We start from the raw sequence: 19,398 nt of genomic DNA, 5'->3' as shown, positions 1-19,398 counted from the left end.
CGCATGTGCCCGCATATTCATTTCGATCAAATTGACCATTATAACCATGACTTAACAATCATATCACCGCAAGAGCTAACCAGCTTGCCATAGCGCATTTAATGTTTCTACGGTGACTGGTTCACATACGACAAAGGCTAACGAGCCATATATTGTGTCATAAATGCCCTTGCCAGCTATGTGTGTGGTGCAAACTTGGGATGGCATACATATCCATAGGCATCGGACTCCGGCGGCCACCTCGCGTTTCCGATGACCCACGCGGGACCCACCCCGTCTCGTTCAATAACATAATTCTGAGAAATAGTTTCGCGCGCCAATTTAACTCTGCAACCAGAACCCGTTTGCTCCGCAACCCAGTGCCCGCAGGACTGAAGCGCTGCGCTCATTGAAACTCTGCAACCCAGTGCCCGCCGGACTGAGCTCTGTTACCTCCTGGTAAATTCCTGCACCGTCTCTGCAGTCGTCAAATCGTGGTTTTAAACATTCATTTTGTTTTAAATCTGTTTTAAAGACTGCTAAAACCCTCGCATTCTCTCAACATTCTGTAATTATAAATCTCTGTGTTCGCTTAAGGAGTTCGATTCGCATTTTCATATTAACCAAGGGTATTGCATTTCATATTAACCAACGGTTTGGCTGGATTGATCGACTGTGTAGAAACCCATACACAATTATTGCTCTATTAATCTACAGGAAAATCTTCACATCGTGAATAGAAAATCGTTGAAACAAAAGGGTAATGAAAGCTCCGCTGCTATCGAGTAGTTTATGTGAATGATCCGCATTAAAATGGGTCACAAAACCATAGATTATAATCATGCAGAGCCAAACTTGTAGCTGAAGGAGATAAAGAATAAGAAGAATGGCCAAATCCTTCTAGTCTCAGATAAACTTGTAGTGTAAGATAACATATGCATTACATAGTAGCAGTAGCTGATTGTTACCTTTCATCAATTATGCATGCTTGGTTGCATAGGGTATCCCATCTGAGGCACACCTAAAGAAGAAATGGGAATTATATGCCCAGGCGAATGACCACCAATACCTTTCTGAGAATATGGACCTAGTGAATGGGGAGATAGCATCATATGGTTGCCCCCTGTTGGAGATCCCATAGAATTTACCATGGTTGCTCCTCCCAGTGATGACGGATACATCATATTTGAAGAGCGACTAACAGCAGAAGGATAAACTTATGTGAATGATCAGTAGCCCCTTGTGCAGATTCTGGAACCGACATACCAGATAAGAATGTTACCCTTGAAACTGCCATAAGGGATTTCTCAGGCAAATTGGAAGGATCTATTTGTGAGGAAAACAGGGAGGCAGAGATTTTCCAAAGCTTCACTTCCCATACCTGCCATTGTAAATTTAGAATTCAGTTCTTTGACAATAATAGCTCAGTTCTTTGACAATACTACTATTAGCCCTTAAAGATACTTGCATCCGCAATGGAGGAGGAAAAAGATATTGGTTATTGAATTAACCATAAACAACAAATCATGACAGATAAAAAGAGATCATCTAAACTATAGATGATTTAAAATGGTTAGTTTAGTTGAGGATACTGGACTTTCCAACAGAGAATAAGCTTTACAAATATTTATATAGGACAAGGCTGTGTAAGCATTCTTGAATTATGAGACTAGTAACAGAAAAAGGAAAAATGGTTACTTCAAGTTAAACTGATATATGGATAACCACAATTACATACACAATATTAGCAAGTGGATGTGCAACACCAGCTTGTAGACACATGAAGCTACTCCCCCAGGGACTTGTATAAATGATTATTTTTGGCCTCGACTGCTATATGATTTTTTTGGCCTGGACTGTTAGGAGTGAACATTCACCCTTGATTGTTTGTCCGAATCTACTAGAACTTAACATTTAGGCCCGCAAGTCACCAAACTAGTGCTCTGAGCATTGATCCCTGAGATTGTTTACTCTTATTTCATAAGATCACACTATTTACAATTGCTCAGATCCCTGAGATTGTTTACTCTGATTTCATAACATCTACAGTACACTTTTTCCTTTTGGATAATGCTTGTATTTTGATTATTTATTTTTGGTTATAAATTTTGAGCTGACAAAGAGTATATATATATAATTGGCTCGTTTTGTTATATAAGGCCATGGCGGGTATGCGATTGCATAACAACGTGTTTTTTTCTTTTTTGTTACAGCTGAAGCTCCTCCTGGTGCTTTGTTATTGCGTGAGGAGATCAAGGATCAACAGACCTTGGCTCAATCTACAGTTGCAACAGTTGCTCAATCTACAGGACTAGTATCTCTGTCTCAATCTACTGGGTTACCTGTTCCTCTATCTATGAGTTCACAGTCAGCCAACAATATAAATTTTCAAACACCTTTGCAAGGAGTCAAACAGAGTGAGTTGAAATCAGCTTCATCAATTGCTAAATCCAGTGAAGTCAATCTGGCAGGTGCAAAATTTACCTCAGATGTATCCCAGTCAAAATTGCTTGAGATTGTCTCCAGAAGTAACTGACTTATGCAATGGGCATCTGCCAAACCAGCTGAACATGTGCAACCTGTTTCAAGTGTCCAGACGACAACTTCTGGCAGCACTGGTTTTGATAGAAGGTTGGATGGTAATTCCAATTGTGTGGCCAGGGAACCATATGGTGATACAAAACTATCAGGCATTTCTAGTAGTGTTCCTCAATTTATTCAACAGCAGGCACCCATGGACATGCCTCTGTATATGCGTTCACAGCTGAGCTGGATGCATCCTCAGAATCTGTCATCTCATGCCACTTCTCAGGGAGGTGTAAACTCGATGTTAGAATTGCCGAATTCAACCACACAGAGTCCTTTTAATTGCAGGCAGATACCAATGGGAGCTGATACATCCCAATCTCAAAAACAACTATGGAAGTCTTTACCTTCAAAACAGCCTTCTCAACAGACATCTGAATTTTCAAATTCGATTCCACCAGATTTGAATGTAGAAAAACAGTCTCCAAGGTCTCCAGTTAGGCAGTCTTCTGGAATGCTGGTTGATTCACAGCCTGATTTGGCCCTCCAGCTTTGATTTATTGAGCATTTAAAAGGTTGACAGGGAACATAATTATGTGTGAATCTCTTGGGACAGTTTTGAATAACTTGAACTTCTTAGTGGTTGGTGAAATTTGTTGGCTAGTTAGGGCATTGAAACTGGTTTCCTTCTATTTGTATGTTTAACTATGCTTGTGGTTCCTTCGCAGGCAAACCAACTTGGTCTTTGTAATATCAAAAGCTCTGCATTTTTGCGACCATTGAAACAGTTCTGTTAATATTATTAAGGGAAAAATTCATGAACTCTTTTAATTATTTCAAATTCTGAGTTTTTCTTGTTTTCATTAATTATACACTTTTCCCACTTGGTCCTGAACTTTGGCTGCTGATGACCTGTGATTCTCCAAGCAAGTTTCTAGGAGTACTGCACTGTTTCTAGTCTATTCTGTCAGCATTGTCGTCAAATCTATATCAAACCTCTTTTTCCATCCATATTTTCAGGCCTTAAAAGAAGTGTGGATTGATAGCACACCATAATTCAGGTGGAGATTGAGAGGCACAGAAATGTCTAAAATATAGCATTTGAAGCTGTCAAGGCAGACAATATATTACAAAACCTAATAAACTCTGGAATTGTTGATAAGGAAGTAATTTTGTAATTATTGAGGAAGATAATGCTTCCTTGACAGTACCCTCATGCTATGAAACTCTCGGTAGGCACAACCATCAGCAATATAAACTACAATCCAACACTGTAAAATGATTGGCATCATTAATCTCTTGGTTGACTAGAAAGTCTATGCATCTCTGCATATGATGTTGCAGGAAACAACTTAGCGATACCAGTGTCATATTGGTGTGATAAGAACTAGTGTATTATGGCAACTCTGACATTCTATTGGAAGCTTGAATCACTGTAACAGAATTTTTGCAAGGTTCCAGAATGACCAAAGAAATTGTGCTTCCCATTGCTATATGAAATGAGGACAGTGGGATCTTTGAAACATTCAGAGGCATACAAAGTGAACGGGCTTCCCATTGTTGTGCATCAATGGACATGATTATCACAGCTCGTTTAACCATTTATGTCAGATTGGTTTTCAAAATTTACTTTGAAAAGTGGCATTGATTATTGTTCTTTTGTTGAGCCTGAGATTTAAAAACAGAGGTCATGGTTTTTGATTACTCAGTTGTTAGGACTGCAATCTTAAGTTGGGAAGTTGTGTTATCTTAACAGACTTGCATTTAGTAAATAGAGTAGCATTGATCATCTTCTAGAAACTGAATTAAGACCATCTCATTCTGATTAAATGGTTACTGGCTTGCTTGTGCTCATTTCTCATTGCTGTGTATGCTCGGATTAGTTTTCAAAATTTACTTTGGAAAGTGGCATTGATTATTGTTCTTTTGTTGAGCCTGAGATTAAATAACCAAGGGCATGGTTTTTGATTTTTTACTGCTAAGAATTGTTATATGTAACCCTTCATTTTCATATTATGGATTACTTTATCTTGTTTTATGTAGATTTATTTTTTTGATATCAGTCTACTTTGCAATTAAAATACAGCTATTAGCCTATTGCTGGGCAAATGACTTTACATGTTAGCCAGTTCAGACTTTCATTTCATGGGTGTATCTCTGTTTCTGATTTTGCTTAGTGTTTGCATTCTAATCTGGCATATACAACTTTGTAAAAATCAAGTTTGCATTCTTAATCATCATGTTATTATGAGTACTGGATACAGAGAGTTCAAGAAATATCTCCCTCTGCAATATTAATGTCTCTGTTATTTATTTGTTCATGCTTATTATAGCAATTTGCTTTTGTATTCATGGTGATAGGAATGCGTATACTTCAACTAAATTACCGATTGTGATATGTGTAGAAGATCGTTTATATAGAGATAATTACATATATTAGCTAAAGTTGTTCAGTGCACATAACATATGCCTTTATTGTCGTTATTGGATTTACACATGTTCCACTACAACAGGCCGTGTACATTTGTATGTTTTTAAACAAAAGTTTGCTTTAGCTTGAAATACAGAAGAAAAATAGTTTTGTTCGTATCACTTACCTATCAAAGCATGTAACTAAACAAGATTAATACCAACAGAATTAAGGAGAAAACTTCTAGCTACTTGGGCAATGCCATCCAGCACATCAATAATATTATTGCAAGAGCTTCTAATTGATGATGCAAAAGAAGTGAGGAAGCTAAAAATTAAAGCCCAGCTAAAGCAGCTCAGCCTCAAAAAGAACCCAAACCCCATTATGTCATTCTTTGTCATTCTCAGCCTTTGGTGGCATGAATGGCTAATATTATTACTTTCAGTGTTGTGGCCTATTAGTTAGAACCATTACTAACAATTGTACACATTACAATTATGCATTTCTACAATGTCTGCAAATCAACCAATCCCTTCACAGAGTTCCTGTCCTTTGTTCAGCTAGTTAGTTATTTAATAATGATTAAACTATAAAGATTGTAATAATTTCTCATGCTCATAGGATTGCACTCATCATGAACAATCCTGATTAAATGTCATTTACTACTGTTTGATTTATCATTTATACTTGAAATTAACATCGACTATCACATGCTGGAACCAACAGCTTCAACCAGGGCAGCCACAACAAGAATTAGGAGTCATGGATTTTCTACTAAGTTTGCAAAATCATATTGACTAGTCTTTAAATGATACAAATTGAATTATAACATAATCATCAAAATGGTTGAATAGTGTATTACGTTACACTAGTTTTTTTATGTTGCACGATAAAAGGTTCATTACTCTCAATCAGAGAACATATCTATGAATATGTCAATTGGGTCCTAGCATGGAAATCTACTTAGGAGCTTGGATTATATGGGGACGATGCCCTGGAATGAGAGAAATATATTGCATCCCTGTGATGTTCATGTAAGGATTAAAGGTTAGCCAGACGAGATTATTTGGTCAAAGAGACCAGTTGGTTAGCATTATATTCCCAATATTGGGTCTCGATTTTTATTTTTTTTTGGGTGAAAGTAGGGTTTTTGGGGCTTTAAATGGTACTTCAAGGTGATATGGAAAATGAAATGTTCATTACAATTAAGGGTTTTCCACTGGCTAGAACTTGGACAATAATGTTTTCACCTGGAACAAGGTTGAAGAAGAGAGTGTGCATCATTTGCTTATATTCTGTCCTTTTCTCACTATTCAAGTTTTATATTCTGTCCTTTTCTCGCTATTCAAGTTTTGGAAAGAGATAGAGGGGCTTGCAAGATATGTTTGTAGGAGTCCTCTTGCAGAAGACTGATTAAACAGAAGACTGATTAAATCATTGGTGTGAAAATCATACTGTGAAGAGGTTTGAAGCTTTACTTACTATCATTGCCTGGGGAGTTTAATTAGCTTATTTGAGAATAAATTAACCCTAATAATCCAATCTACATAGCAAGGACTGAACAATCTTAGTTTTTTCAAACAGTTGAAAGATAACAAACCCCCCAGATATTTTACCCAAGATAGATTGTTGTGCAACTAATTGATAAATCAATGGCTTAGGAATTTTTTTTGATGATGCTGCTCAGGGACAACCTCAATTCAGTGGAGCTGGTGGAATAATTTTCTTTAAGAGGTGCTTATTTTTTCAGTCTAAAGCCGGTCTAGAGAAAGAACTAACCATTAACAAATTTCAGAGTTCAATTAACAAATTTTCAAAGCTCGTGACCTTAAAGTTGACTCTCTTTCTTGCTGATGGAAAAATGTGTAAACAACATCCAAATTTATGTGATTCATAAATGGTAATAAACTAGATGAAGAGTGCATGCACTATGGAAAGACAAATGTTAAGATCGATTTTGAGGAAGTCTAGTTCATCACAAAACAATTTTACCATCTTTTTTCAACATGTGTAACAAGAAAAGGATTGAGATGACAGATGGTCTTTCCAAAACTGTTAAAGATCCATTTTAAGTCGAGTTCATCACAACCAATCTCTTTTCAACATGAGTACAGGGAAAGGATTGAGATGGCAGATGGTCTTTCCATAACTACTTTCTGGTTGATTCCTGGTCGTTGGCACATTATTCAAGAGGAACGTGGTCTCTCAGTTGACTATTTTCATCCTTTTTTTCCTTTAAGTCGTCTGCTCTGCTCTATGTATGAAATGTATTCTTGCAGAAATTTATTCTAACGAAGTTGTGGATCATTAATGCTATTCCATGATAATGTGAGCATCCATGCACTGAGAGTGTAGCGTAATTATGCATGGAGGTTGATTAACCTACAAGAAATAAGAGGTCTAACATGAATGTTACTAAAGTTCAGTTGTGACGGTTGTCTCACCCAAATGTCGAAGAATGGTTATCATCAGACGACCAGAGGTTTGCAAACATGCTTGAACCTAGCTATAAAACAGTTGTCCTTAAAGAAACAAAAAGAGAATTAATACTTACATGTTCCAAGTGATCAGCATTCTAAGTTTATATGTAGGTGTTAAGGATTCCAACTTCGTGTCAAGCAACAAGTTGAAGGAAATAAATATGTGGTGAGTGCATATAGTATGGAAAGCAAGGAAAAGAAAGGATACATTACCTAGAATTGCTTGTGTGTTGCAAACCCTACTCAACAAAAATGCTTCAAATGAAGGAAATCAGATTGCTTGTGCAGATAGTTGTGTTGTTTTATGGAGCAGCTGCAAGTATGTGGATGGAATTAACAGGTGTAGATAACAAGGTAACTATGAGCCTTTGGTACCCTCCAAGTATTAATAGGCAATCATGAATGATGCTTGAAGAAGATTGTGCATACATATTATTAAGCTGAGGAGTTATAATTCCATGTCCAATAGTAGTCTAGTCAAGTTTGAAAAATATTAAATGGACATAATTAAAACCAATCAAACATTCACATATTCATATGCACTGAAAGCAATGATCCACACATTTGCCAACTTGTGGATGGCCTTCAGAATCACCAGTAGGTTAAGAATAATTAGTTCACCTCAAATATAATGTACATAATTGGACACATGAATTCAGTTATAACATGATTGGACATCCAAGGTGAATGATATTACAAAACCAAAAAAAAGTACATTAACGAGTACTTTACTGAAAGAACCACGGTATGAGAATCCCAATAAAAATGACGGCACAACCATGGTGTATACACATAGTCGAGACCTATATTGATGCTGATCAATGTTTGCCAGTGGAATGAACGATGATCCTGAATCATCTCTGGCACCTGCATCTACACTTGAGATTGCTCCAACCATTAGATGAGTAGAGATTTTATGGATCTCCGCAACGTGCTTTATCGAAAAAGAATTAAATCGAGCACTCCAGATTTTTGCCTCTCTGTAGAGGGGCCTCAAATTGTCTGCGCTAACATTGTAGATGCCTTCCATGTGATTACAGATTAATTCTGAGTTTGTCAGCACTGTTATGTTATTCACCCCATTGTGTTTTGCCTCTTTTAAACCTGCAACAAGTGTAATGTAGTATGCTTCGTTATTGGTTGTCTTTCCCTGCACTTCCCATATTCTATAAATCACATGATTTTTTGCCCCATTGTGAAGGACAATTTTTAAAGATGCTGGACCCGGATTGGGGCGGCATGATACTTCAATGCATAGTGTCCACTTTTCCACCATTCCGTGGGCTTAGAAGCACTGCATAGTGACAACAACAAAATAGATTCATGTTAGAATACTTTAACATGACAAAATATCCTGATTGAAATTGATTATTTTTATGCTACCTCAAGTCTGAATGCACATCCTTGAAAAATAACAGAAAATACCATATCAGTGATAAGACTTAGAGGATGCACATCCTCAGCATCAGCAAGTGTCAGAGACACCTACACCTAACTTTCCTAATGTGTCTCGGTGGTACAACCATATCAGTGCCCTACTGGCTTCGAGGTACTGTTTTCTTACGATATACAGATGTTAACAGTCAGAATTTGGATTTGCTTAGTGAGATTTATTATCTTTTTAAATGAAAACACACTTGTTTTTGGTAAAATTGAAAATTTCTTATTTAGAAGATACACATATTACATGCAAGAGAAGGCTTGTAGGCGTGTCCTATTTAACTTTCTAACATTCTATTCCTTTAAGCAAAGGTAACTGCAACTATATTTATTGTTTATAACGTTTTCATTATATTCTGGGAATGCCAGCACTAATTAAGATTTTCTTTTAGATTTCTCATAGCCCTTTTCCGTCTTCCAGTGGATTCTCTTTAGAAATCGTTGCTTTTACCAAATTCATTTGACTCTGGTATTCTCACCCTTGTCATTTTTCTTCCCTCTCTGTGAGAAAGAGTGAAGAAAGAGCTTTTTCCATGATTTGGGATATATTCTTAGCCTCACTGCAGAAAAACACCTCTATATCTATAAATTACAAAACCTCACTCAAGGTAATGTAACTGGCTTTTAGAGAGGAAAACTTAGCAATGGGGATAACTTTATTATAGATATTCCTTCTGGGTAGAGTGGCCCAAATCTCATCTTTGTGAAACTGCTTAGCTCAGGGATGGGCCAATTTCCTGAAACTGTTTACAGCAACAATGGGCAAATTTCCTTCAAATTACCGAACTAGTTTTGAAATGTAAAATATTAGAGAAGCTATTTGGCCAGCTGCAATTGCAGGTTGGAGAGTTGTCCTTCAAATGTTTTTTTTTTAAATTGTTTCCTTCTTTTATTTTAATTTTATAGTTTATTAAAGTTGGTTTTGTTCATGTAAAAATTATCCAAGCCACGTTAATGGCTGGATGGAAGGTTGTTTACTAGGATGGTATTCCACCAAACAATTCCTTACATCGTACAGTGATGGATCTGGAAACCCTCTCGATGAAGGTGTGTTTTTGAAAAGTTGATATTGATGGCAGTTGTGTCCTTAGAAGTTAGTAGGAAATTTAAAGCTGTTTGAGCTACAACTTCATGCCCCTTAACCTGCTTTTTCTCTCTTTTCTCTGTATCCATTCTGCATCCACATTGACATGAAAGTGCAAGCATTTCAGGCTGGTAATGATCTGATAAAAATACTTTTAAGTTGAATTATAAATTTCTTACTGGGATTAATGTGTTTAGTACTATATAATCCATCAATAAAAGGCACGTCCAGGCCCTTGTAGACCAGGACCTACAGTATCAAACTATGAATTCTATTCTCTGTTTTGATTTTGGGAGGTCTTTGGCTACTTCACAATCTTATTTTTTATGTTCTATGCTAATCCATAAATGAATATCTGTTTATTAGTTGTAAATAATTTTTGTTATTTTTTAGTTAACACAAAGAATGAAACTTTGGTTCTGTTAGACCTACTTATTTCTAACTTCTCATTGACAATTATTTAGATTACACTTATAACCTATCATGAGTTATTTAGGATTATAGTGGCACATTTGACTTTATGATCTAGAAAATTTACATCTTATTTCATGGTCATGTACTGAGAATTTAATGACTTGTTGTCAGTCTCCTCCTAAAGATGAGGAAGATGATGATGACTTGGACCTCTTTGGTGAGGAGACCGAGGACGAAAAGAAGGCAGCAGCAGAACGAGAAGCATCTAAAAAAGCATCAAGCAAAAAGAAAGAAAGTGAGCATCTATTTGTTTACTTGGACCTTGTTTCTTGAACCATTTTTATAAATGTCTAGATGCATTTGGCTTATCCGACTGAAAATTATGTGCCTTCAGGCCCATCTATTGATGTGGCTGTATCTGTGTTTACAAAGTTATCCGTTGACGTGGTTGTATCGACTGTTTACAACATTAACAGGTGGAAAGTCTTCTGTGCTCATTATCTAAACTTAATACCAAGCTATCTTTATTGATTGTGATAATTCCATATACATGAATGAATAGGGAATAAGGTGGGTTTCTGCAGGATACCCTGTTCTGATATTTTTGTTAACAATTTATATCTACAGATAAAAGGTTATGGGTTCCAAGCACTCCGGTGTTCTCCAGCTTGGTGTTTTGGTTAAAATCCATGCCTATGAATTTTATCTCCTTCAGCAGTCTTTCTTGATTGCAACAGCTCCTGATATCGAGAAAATCTTAAATAACTACTGATATCGATTTAAAACCTGGAGAAATCTTTAATCACGCCTGCTAAACTAGAGTAATGAATTTTCGGATCACCGAGAACCTTTAGATATTCAACTTCGAAATTTTAAGCGCGCTCAGAGGGAGAAAACGAGGTTGCAGAGGCAAGAAAATGTTTAGATGCAAAATTTAAATGTTGTTTATAATGCATTCTCGTATCTAAAATTATCTGTGCTGAGCATGTCAGATGGTAAAACAATTTTCATATAACAGTGAACTAATCAGGGGGCGCCCGAAAATGAAGGCACGGCGTTGATGAAGCCATGGCGTTTGTTTATGGGTTTCAGCCCATCTCATTCTGCCCACTTCACTCCCAAATCCTAAGAAGAACCCACCGTTGAATAAGTGTAGAAATGATTGAATAGAAGATGAAAGGCGGAATAAGTGCCAGATTTCGCAGCAGACAAATAGCAGACTTGTCAAATGTCCAAAGTCTTATGGAATTTTAGATTGCAGAGAAATACCTGTGATCGCAGAGCAGTCGTAGAGCACGTAGCAGAGGACATGCGAAGCAGGATGCAGCGGTTGTTAGCAACGGATGCGCAGAGCAGGTTGCAGAGCCATCGGCGTTCGAAAATCAATTTTAATGAAATGGGCGCGAGGGAAGAGTTTCATTTGAAAATGGATCCCGTGCGCTGACGTGGATAGCGGGAACGGAGGGACGGGGCGGGCGGGCCCTCGTTGGTGGGTCCCGGGTATGTCACCGGAAACGCGAGGTCGCCCGCCGGAGTGTTTATGTATGCCATCCCAAGTTTGCACCACATACATAGCTGGCAAGGGCATTTATGACACAATATATGGTTGGTTAGCCCTTGCCGTTCACATACACAAGCACATACATATTGCATAGCCTGATTTGACAGTCCATATAATGGTCATACATTTTCCGGAACACCTTCACGGTTCTCTCCTATTTCCCGGTAGCCCCGCATGCGAACGGAACTGGCGGACAAGACAGGCCCCAAATGAATATTTATTCGTCCAGCTACAGCCAGGCGATGTGCATTAATGCGCTGGCGAGGCTCTCAAATTCAAATTTTCAATCTAACTCCCGCGTCCAAGAAAATGCTCTCAAATTCAAATTTTCACGTTTCAGAGTAATAGGGAAATCAACTCATGGGGCGAAAATTTGTTTACCAGAGCTCAAAGGCCGGTATTCAGTTCCTTGTCAGGCGTATTTCCAGGTTTCTCAAGGCTGCCAAGTAGGTCGAGCGGGTTGGATGAGCACCAGTTTAACTCCCTGCCGTTCTAAATCTTTGGCTGGACCGTCATGATATGTTATCTGATTTACAGAAAGTACTCTGGAAGCAACAAGGAGTGCGAAAGGAAAATGCATGTTGGCCAGAGGCATCGTGTCTTCCAAGCTCGCTTTGGCCATGGATTGAAGAACAATGAATTCATGTTCATGGGATACCTTGTTGTGGGGTTTCAGAACTGCATGAAGACATCCCCATCGTGCCAGAGATCGTCGTCCTCCGATATTCTGAGCGCCTGTTATTGGGATTCCAAGTCCAAAAGTTTGTTCTTATATGAGAAAATAGTTATTTTCAGGCTCTCGAAAATGAAGCCCTTCATCTCAGACGTGAAGAAGTTGCAGGACATGGCGCCCCAGAGTTTCTGCGGAGTGGAAGTTTACAATGATTTTCTGATACGCTTCCTCAAGGGCTCCACCACGTATCTCGGGCAAGCCGAGGATTCAGTGGTCATCGAATTCAATTACTATCGCGTGGAGAACAGATCACAGACGAGGTTGAATGAAGAAGGGTGGGAGGAGGTTGAGCAGATGGCTTTCTTCAAGCACGACTGGATATTTGTTGCCATGTGAAGGTGGTTCGTTCACTATCAGATAATAAATCCTCGGAGCAGAGCCTGAAAATTAAAAAATGTTGTCTATAACTGCGTCTCAAGAGATCATATCTAGTTATTATATCACCATGAATTTTCTAAACAATCGAATAGCTGATTCGAACAAGGATCTAGTTTATCTTGCGTTGTTCTGTGGCGCCATATCTCTGGCGGGGCTGGCTTCAGTCCTTCCATGGGACAACATTTGGAGGTCATGGCATGATCATATGGACAACAGACGGACTAATACATGCATGGACGACAAATCCATAAAAGCGCTCCCTTGTCTCATTTAGGGAAAATTTATTATGCCACAACTTGCAGCAGTGTGTGTTATCTGCTTGACAGAATTCGTAAGAGGAGAAGATGTGAGATTGTTGCCGAGCTACAACCATGGCTTCCACATGGCATGTGTAGACAAACGGCTCCGTTCTCACTCTTCTTGCCTTACCTGTAGGCATTGTCTTCATTCTGGCTCTAAAGATGGGGCAGACAACATTCAGCCCGCCAAATTATCTATCCAGGAAGCGCAGACTCATCAGCAGGAGCTTCTCAGGAGCCTGGCTCTATCATCGACTTAGAGTTGGGGGTTAAACGGTAGTGGCTACACCAAATTGTGTCTATGTGATTTTTGGATGAATTTTAAATTATTTCTTCCATGTTTTGGAAAGACAAATTTTCATAAGTGTCCAAACAGTTTTATATTTATAGTAATATGAAAACTTAGTCCCTGAAAGGAATTAATAAATTATGTAGTGTAATTATATTTATATTAATATGAAAATTTAGTCATAGAAAGGAATTAATAAATTGTGTAATGTAATTGATTCACTGTGATAAAATTTAGTGAAGACCAGGTTCTAATAGGGTTAATAATTTTATTACTTGGTGAAGTATTTAATTTATTTTTTTAACTGTTTCATCTGTAAAATTTGGAACATTTTTTAATTTCTAATTTATTAAAAGTATAAATATATGTTATATCAGCGTAATTATTTTTCAAAATTGTGCATATTGTAATGTAAAATTGAATAACATCTCAAAAGAAAACTTTTATGGATAAGTTTTCTCATTATTTGAAAAATGTGGAATCTAAATCCAAAATATCATAATATAAGTGAATTATAAGTCAAAATAGCTTTGTATGAAAGCCTAATTTCATTATTATTATTTTTTTCATATATTTATATTCTCTAGAAAATATATTTTTGAATTATTTATTTTTAAATAAAAAATAACATAAAAAATAAACAAAGTTTTTATTTATTTATTTTTAATTTAAAATACAAAAACTAATTATATAATTAAATATGAAAAATATATAATTATTTCTGTGTTTAATTTTAAATTAATATATATATTTAATAAAAATAAATTAATTTTTAATTAAAAACCAAAATAAATTATAATAAAAAAACATAAACATAGATCCATGTATGGGTTAGTTTTAATAAAAATATTATAAAACACTTGTAATCTTATTGTCATCATGCTTGTTCTATTCGGTGCTAACATTATAATGATGTATGGGTTAGTTTTAATAAAAATATTATAAAACACTTGTAATCTTATTGTCATCATGCTTGTTCTATTCGGTGCTAACATTATAATGTGGTATGAATGAGATTACTCAAGATATTTCACTCTTATTCTTAACCATAAATAAAAAAAAAAAAATACTCAACACTTTTCTTTTTATATATAATCTTTTAAAAATATTTTAATATAAAAAATAATTTTATAGGTATATACAAAAAAGAATAAAAAAATAATATAGATGTATAAATAAAAAAAATATTTTAATGTTTACTATATAAAATATTTTCTATATATAATTTTTTAAAAATATTTCAATATAAAAAGTAATTTTATATGTATATATACATAAAAAGAATTGATATATGTGTATAAATAAAAAAATTATTTTCTATATATATATAATCTTTTAAAAATAGTTCAATATAAAAAATAATTTTATATATGTGTATAAATAAAAAAATATTTTAATGTTTACTATATAAAATATAAATATTTTAATGTAAGGAAGAAGTGGTTGAAAGTAAAAAAATGTTTATTTACTTAATATAAAGTTGATATGATGAATTTAATATTGATAAGAATAATAACAACAATAATAACAAATTCAATATAGATTATAAATATATTTTTCCAATGTATAGGATCCATATGCTTATTTTAAAATATATTAATAAAAAACATATATTAATAAAACAACAAATTTAATGTAATTTTTTTTTATAGATAAAATATTTCAATTCACAATTAAATATAATATTTCAATTTCAACTATCTATTTATTATATATGGTTAAAAATAAAGTTTGTATATATATTAAATAAACTAATAAATATTTCAACGCATAGGTTAAATATAATATTTTAATTTCAATTGTGTATTTATTAAATATGGTTAAAGTAAAATATGTGTATATACTAATAAAGTAATAGTAAAAATATATTGTTGTGGGTATAACATTTTAAGTAGTTTTATTTTTTTACATTTTAGACTATTTTCAAGTATATTTTTTGATTAATTTTTAAATTAAATAAATATTTATTGAAATTACAAGTTTAAACTATTTAATTTACACAAGCCAAGTGTCTAAAAAAATTCATAACATCAAATTCATTATACATTTAAAAATACAATTCAATATATATAGTGAGATTAAATTCTTTGAAGTATAAATATTTTTTTCTAAATTTTACAAGTTTAACAAATTATATTTAACATAAATCTATAAAATTTTAATATTTAAATTATTTAACATCTACGCCACGATATATATATCTTATTTAAAAAATTATGAAATAAATAAATAAATAAAAATATATTAATTCAATATATTAACTTACTTAAAATTCCCATTAATTCAACACTTCATCAGTATCATGTCAACCTTGCAATGTACTTAATCAGCATTAGAGATGAAATAATATACTCCATCAATATATAGAAAATCAAAGAAAAGTTTTTTAAAATTAGGCGGAAAGTGGAAAAATGGTACTTTAAAAATATAAATTTTGAAAGTCGAATTTAAATGTCTGGCTAAATTATTTTCATTTATATATATATATATATATTATTAATATTTTAAATAGTTTTGTGAGAAGTTAAATAAGTTTTATTTTTATTTTTTAAATATTATAAAACTAGAAAGTATAATCTTTATAGATTTTTTTATTTATTAAGATTTTTTATGTGAGAGTATATTTTATATAAAGTTTTATATTTATTTATTTAATTATATTGTAATGTTTTTATTTATTTTAATTTTAAATTTAATTTAAATGTTTATTTAATTATATTGTTATGTTTGTATTTATTTTAATTTTAAATTAAGTTAAATTTAATTTAATTTTAGATTTATCAAGTATTTAGAGGAATCAATTCTCTTGATTTAATCCCTGTACTAACTTGGTAGACCCCTAATTAAGATGAATTTAGGATGGTTTAATTTCCCTCTTTAAATATACTATATTCCATATGAATACTATGGGTCAATACAATGGGTTATCTTAAATATGGAGCTCAAAGACTTAGACCCCTAATTAAGATGGATTTAGGATGGTCTAATTTCCCTCTTTAAATATACTATATTCCACATGAATATTATGGGTCAATACAATGGGTTATCTTAAATATGGAGCTCAAAAACTATGGGTAACTCAACCAAGTCAATGAATCAATTCTCTTGAGATACAAAGGGACTTGGTAGATCCCAAGTTAAGATGGATCTAGGATGGTTTAATTTCCCTCTTTAAATATACTATATTCCATATGAATACCATGGGTCAATACAATGGGTTATCATAAATTTGAAGCTCAAAAACTATTAGTAACTCGACCAAGTCAAGCTTACCTTAACTACCAAACAAAATGAATAAAAATAAAAAACATATATTTGTTATTTTAACATTGCTTTATTTTAATTTTAATTTTATTTTATTTTCACCACTAAATTACGTTACAACATCTATAACCATAGTGGACTCGAAAACGACTCTCGGGGCAATTTTTGGGGAAATTATATGTGTAATAATTCCAACATTAAATTATCAATGTGGGGTCATAACACTTAGAGGCACAAGCGCAGGTAATGCAGGATCACAACATCTAACCTAAACAAAAATATGAAATCAATTTACTATCTAAGTACATAATCTATAATCATTGTTCAAATGAGTTTATTTCTAATTATGACCTAAGACTTACCTATCATAGCTTAGTTACTATGATTTAATACTCAAAACAAATTCAATCGAAATCTACAGTTCAAAATGAAACACTCTTATTATTTGAATACTCTAATCTCACTTTAAATAATGGCAAACTCAATCCAACAATAAGATCTACTTAATCTAAGTGCAAGAACCTTAAATCAACCGAGGCTAACTCAAAAAGGCATCAAACTTATGCTACATCTTAATCCAATAGAATCCTATGATAGCTTAGTTACTCTGATTTAATACTCAAAACAACTTCAATCAAAATCTACAATTCAAGATGAAACACTCTTATTATTTCAATAATCTAATCTTGCTTTAAATAATGGCAAACTCAATCCAACAATAATATCTACGTAATCTAAGTGCAAGAACCTTAAATCAATCGAGACTAACTCAAAAAGGCATCAAACTTATGCTAAATCTTAATCCAACAGAATTCACTTTCACTCAAACAATGTTAAACTAAGGCAATAATTCAAAACAAAATTGCAATTAATCTAATTCTAGGGATCACACAAAACAATGAGCATTCAAACTTTAACCTTTCAATATTCCTAACATCTCTCTGCAATAAGAATTTAAATAATCAAGATTAAATTAACATGCTTTAGATCTAAGAAACTACAAAATAAGAAATTATCCTATCCTTAGATTACTTTAATCAAATTCAAGAAATTATTCAAACATAAACGCATTGACTAATGGTTTTACCAATAACTAATTACAATTATAGTGAATTTCAAAAATAAACTACAACTCCAAACAATGATTTAATAGTCTTGTTGCATTGCTTTCAAATACTTGATTGCCAAGACACAATGTTACAGGAAATTACATTAAATCAGTAAGGTACATAATCCATTTCAATCATATTTAAAAGAAATAGAGTTATCGATCTCTTGTTTATCCAATTAAGAAGCACCTTTAAGTATTCAAATCGTAAACTTGTAACAAATGGATTATTCATCAAATAAAATCATTGATCAACACCATTCATTAGCTTGCAACATGTTGGAGATGATATGTATATTCAATTTCAAGAAAACGAATTACAGCCTTGAGTATAGAATCAAAATTATGAGATCTAATTAACAAATGCTTTCAAAATAAAATCCCTACGTCTAGATTTATCCTATGATGTTTTAAAAAACTTGCTTCCATGCAGTGGTGGGCCCTTGCCACTCCCGAAACAAGTTTAAATTAATGCAATACTCTTTTAAAAATCAAAATCACATTAATACTTATAGCAGATTGAGTGTAGGATCAGAATTTTTTGTTATGGTTCAGCAGTCATGCATTTAAACAAACTACATCAAAGCTTCCATTGTATTCATAGTGTAAACAATATTACATACAATCCTTATGATTTCTACCTCTCCCAACCCCCCAAACTACATGTAGAGCATCAACTTTTATAAGGTGCAGCTGATGGAAATAAAGAACAACCAAAAACTCAGAAAAAGCAAATACAACAACAAAAAAATCATATGCAATCTTCTAGAGAGTCTTCAAACGAATGATGGTTGGGTTCATCCTAATCATGGAATAGATGGAGGAACTAATTCCATTTTTAACACAAAGAAAACTCATCAAATTCGTTTTCCTCCACGTGGACCCAGAACCGTTCACAACCAAACCCAAATCATCCAGCGATTCTATACTTACGCAGAGAATTATGGCACTGATTCTGGGTTACATGAATGAGGGTATTTTGAACAAGATCCACATCTCATAATCTCGAGATTTGTTGCAATTGACAGTCATGCCCGTGGCTGTTTGGAATAAAGCAATTGTGTTCTTCATGATTGTCAAGTCTCCAATGCTTCCATTAAGAAATAGAAGGACATCGTCCACAAATAACATATGAGTCAAAGTGCAATCATCCATGATTTTTATTCCCTTCAGTTTGCCTCTTCTGAATTCTTCTTTGACCAACCTGCTGAGACCTTCCATTATCAATAGAAAGAGAAAAGGGGATAGGGGGCAACCCTGTCTGAGACCTCTTTCGCAACAAAAAAAGGGGGAAGTTTCCTCGTTGATAAGCACATTGAAAGGTATATTAGTGATGCAGCTCATGATCCATTTAGTGAATTCAAAAGGGAACCCTAGGCGGGTTAAAAGAATTCTAATATATAGCCAGTTTGCTCTATGAAATGCTTTTGAGA

At 34.0% G+C, this 19,398-nt stretch overlaps 1 protein-coding gene across 1 annotated transcript; it reads left to right on the top strand.

Annotated features, from left to right (window-relative positions):
• The first annotated feature begins 351 nt into the window (after positions 1–351).
• LOC149167181 (uncharacterized) lies at positions 352–3,346 on the top strand. Its single transcript, XM_089431476.1, has 2 exons — positions 352–438; positions 2,193–3,346. Exon 2 carries the CDS (start codon positions 2,519–2,521, stop codon positions 3,059–3,061), a length of 543 nt encoding a protein of 180 aa, XP_089287602.1. The 5' UTR covers positions 352–438; positions 2,193–2,518; the 3' UTR covers positions 3,062–3,346.
• The last annotated feature ends 16,052 nt before the right edge of the window (positions 3,347–19,398 follow it).

Source organism: Pinus tabuliformis, chromosome 5_1, assembly GCF_031772625.1.
Source record: "Pinus tabuliformis cultivar Carrire ecotype Pingquan chromosome 5_1, CPIR1, whole genome shotgun sequence".
Classification (NCBI taxonomy): Eukaryota; Viridiplantae; Streptophyta; class Pinopsida; order Pinales; family Pinaceae; genus Pinus; species Pinus tabuliformis.
This window is presented reverse-complemented; position numbering and strand designations above follow the sequence as displayed.

Excerpts from the sequence above, each read along its gene's own strand:
- LOC149167181 (XM_089431476.1), top strand. The coding sequence starts at position 2,519 with ATGCAATGGGCATCTGCCAAACCAGCTGAACATGTGCAACCTGTTTCA.